Source organism: Trichechus manatus, unplaced genomic scaffold, assembly GCF_000243295.1.
Source record: "Trichechus manatus latirostris isolate Lorelei unplaced genomic scaffold, TriManLat1.0 scaffold00182, whole genome shotgun sequence".
NCBI classification, from domain to species: domain Eukaryota; kingdom Metazoa; phylum Chordata; class Mammalia; order Sirenia; family Trichechidae; genus Trichechus; species Trichechus manatus.
Window position 1 is genome coordinate 4,488,956 of NW_004444118.1, and position 2,277 is coordinate 4,491,232.

Here is a 2,277-nt window from a genome sequence, read left to right on the forward strand (position 1 = left end):
GGGATTTGTTTTTTGTTTTTTCAGAGGAATAAAACAAGATACCATCTTCACATCAAAAATCATCATATTGGAGACAAGATGGCTCCCTGTGTAACAGCAGTGTCAAAAAAAAAAAAAATTAGGGTTTAATTTTTGATAGGAAATGTCCTTCAAGAGTCAGCAGTAATCTGTTTATCTCCATGAAAATTTTCATAACATTATCCACATTGATCTGTATTCTCTGAACATGTATATTAATATTTGACACCTGTTGTTTAGAACTCTGATTGTGCATAAGAATCCACAGCTTGCTAAAATTATGGATGCTCAAGTCTCCCTCCAAAGGTATTAAATCAGAATATTTGGGAGTGGAGTTTGGGACTCTGCATTTTAAACACATTTACAGCTTTTGGACCTACTATGTATACTATTCATTTGTTATTTAGAATGCATTATTTTTATATTTTTAGTTAACTAGAATGTATCTTGTCTTCTCAGAGAGGCTCCAAAATGTGGTGAGATCAGATATTATGCTTTATACTTTGACTAAATTGATGACTAATAACTGGGTTGGTTTTCTGAAATAAGGTCTATTTTATAATATAAGCATCATCAGTATTAGATACAGAGCAATATGATTTGATGCTATGTTTTTTAGGATTCCTATAAAATTTTTGATGGTTTATGATGGGGTGATCTCTATATTTTATATTTAATTTCTACTTTGTATTAAAATTAGCATTTTATATTTATCCATTTGATGAGATAAAGAATAAAATAAAATTCAATTATTCAGAAAAGGTAAGGAAGACATTTTAACTTAAGGCATATATCCTGGAGGAAAATAATTTATTCTTTAGCAATGAGTTGAATCAAAATTAGTATAAAGAAAAAGTAAGGACTGATTAGAACATTTGAATAGTCCATACTGTTTTCATTTGACAAATTTAATACCAGGCTTTGCTAAGCAATGTATTTACTCTCAGTCTCTTTGATCTATAAAGCATTACTAAGAATTTAAGAAAACAAAATACTAGAGAAAAAGATCACTTCATAATGTTAAGTGGCTAACTGCATTAAGTAACTCTATCAATCTTAAATTATATTTATCTAATAGCATAGCTATTGTATCTTCAAAGCAAATAGGGAGTCCTTCTCCAGAAAATGTATTTCAAGGACATCTGTAGAACACCAAGGATACCATCAGTTTCTCTCTTTTCCTGAGACTTTTCACTTTTTTTTTTTTTAATCATTTTTTTTATCATTTATCTTCCCTCTACTTGCCCAGGAAGGAAAGAGAGGAGCTTCCACTTCCATGAGAGAGGTTAAAGCCGACTCTCTCCAATATAACTCAGGAATCTCACCTGAAGATACATACCTCTTTCTTTGGTCTCTGCTGTGGCATATTTCCCAGGCAGCTCTGGCAATGAGACTTACTGTAGTAACAGGAGGTTTTTGTCAATTTGGAAATGTGTGGAAAAGATCCGTGAATCCTGAATGGTCACCTGTGCAGCCTTCCCAGTCCTGGAGAAAGTGGCTACTCTGTGTCTGCACACGGTGTGGAGAGCCACCAGTGTCCCTTAAGAGATGAGCGGAGAACTGCATCTATAAAGAGCAAGCTTTTGGTAGCTGGGATTTTTTCCGAAAGTCTAAATTGACCACCATGTCAGGACAATGGCTATTTTTCCCCTAAAGTACACATCTAATTGCTTTTTTTTTTCTTTCTGTCTTTCAGGTATTATCAAAGTCAGTTACAGTTTTTCCAAATGAAATAAAAACTACTAAGCTAATTAGCACCACAATTTATTTTCACCTGCATTGGTATTGTCTTAGGGAACTGGCTCTATGACTTGGAATGTATGCCCTGCTCCCTCTCATCAACAGTCTTTTTGGATAGAACCTTCAAAGAACAAGTCTAAAATTAAGAAGTTAAAACAAAAGTAGTGACTATTGTTAACTAGATGATTGATGAAAATTTAGATGTAAGAGTGAGAAAAACTGACTGTGAATGAAAAATGACTGTGTATAGGACAAGTTACACTTTCCCAATTTTCTTTTTCCCTATATATAGTTTGCTATTTTCCCCTACCTAATCTCTCTGAAAAACAAAAGTTTCATTATGTTCACCCTGGATATTTAAAGAGGACTTGTAAGAGTGGAAACCCAGGTTCTCTGGATGTTTAACACCATCATTTATACCCTTAGTAAAAAATTTCCAGAATTATGATAGGTAAAAAAAGAAATTTTTAAGAGTTTCAGCTTTCAAAAGAAAAAAAAGTCAATTTAAAGTAAGAAGGC

At 32.9% G+C, this 2,277-nt stretch overlaps 1 protein-coding gene across 1 annotated transcript in view; it reads right to left on the reverse strand.

Moving 5' to 3' along the window:
- Nucleotides 1-2,277, reverse strand: part of LOC101349486 (pregnancy zone protein) — a 26,638-nt gene that overhangs the window by 3,570 nt on the left and 20,791 nt on the right. Inside the window, 1 exon segment of the mRNA XM_023741482.1 lies at nucleotides 12-94. Within this exon segment, the coding sequence (XP_023597250.1) occupies nucleotides 12-94 (83 nt within the window).